The 878-nt window shown below is 36.1% G+C and overlaps 1 protein-coding gene across 1 annotated transcript; it reads left to right on the top strand.

Annotated features, from left to right (window-relative positions):
- Nucleotides 1–389: 389 nt before the first annotated feature.
- Nucleotides 390–644, top strand: LOC116115665. Its single transcript, XM_031401796.1, has one exon. The coding sequence runs from the start codon at nt 390–392 to the stop codon at nt 642–644; it is 255 nt and encodes an 84-aa protein (XP_031257656.1).
- The last annotated feature ends 234 nt before the right edge of the window (nt 645–878 follow it).

The raw sequence follows: 878 nt of genomic DNA on the forward strand, positions 1-878 counted from the left end.
TTGTTTCTATAAATAAATTTTTTATAATAAAGAATTTAGATCATATAAACTATAAAGAGTTATTTGAAGATAGTTTATTAAGGTAAAATAATTAAATAAATCCAACCCACCGACTCCAAGTGCAAACTATAAACAAATGGGGGCCAATTAATTTAAATAAATCACAATAAAAAACCTAACGAGAGGGGGAGGGGAAACACGGAAGAAAGTCAAATGCAAGAACCTGGGAGAGGCGCTCTATAAAGCAATGGCATTAGCCTCCATTCTCCACTCAAACAAATAAAGTCTCTATTTTTTTTTTCGTTCTTGCGCTCTTCTTTCATCTGGGTCGTCTTCTAAATCTCTCTTTGTTCTTTTCTTGTTTAGTTTAAAGAAAGTTCAAGATTGAGATGGGGAAGTATATGGAGTTATTGGATGCTGGGGTGAGAATCGCGGCAAGATTTCATTCTCACTGCCCACATACTGCTCGTTTGTATTACCATCCTCCGGCTAGCCACCACGAAGATCAGCACCACCAGGATCACCATGGTGGCGCTCACGCGGTGGTTCAAGATCCAACACGGATGGAGATTTCCAGTTGCGCTGTCAAGGCGGTCAGGGCGCTTGATACTTCAGATCAGCTTATTTTTTTTTCCGTTGTATGAATGAATGCGAAGTTTCAAAGTCGAGAGAAAAAAAAAAAAAAAAAAAAAGAATTCACACAACAGGAATATTTCAAAATTCAATTTTGACCCATTCATTGTATCTCATTGGTTAATGAAGCAAAACAATTCTTATTGCGTTCAAGGGATTTACATTATTATTTTTCTTTATTCTTTTGATTCCCACTCGTTTTTAAGCGTTATTTAATTCTTGTGACCAATAATTTTGATTTGGAG

Source organism: Pistacia vera, unplaced genomic scaffold, assembly GCF_008641045.1.
Source record: "Pistacia vera cultivar Batoury unplaced genomic scaffold, PisVer_v2 Contig749, whole genome shotgun sequence".
Classification (NCBI taxonomy): domain Eukaryota; kingdom Viridiplantae; phylum Streptophyta; class Magnoliopsida; order Sapindales; family Anacardiaceae; genus Pistacia; species Pistacia vera.

Coding starts and splice junctions, on each gene's coding strand:
- LOC116115665 (XM_031401796.1), top strand. CDS start 390: ATGGGGAAGTATATGGAGTTATTGGATGCTGGGGTGAGAATCGCGGCA.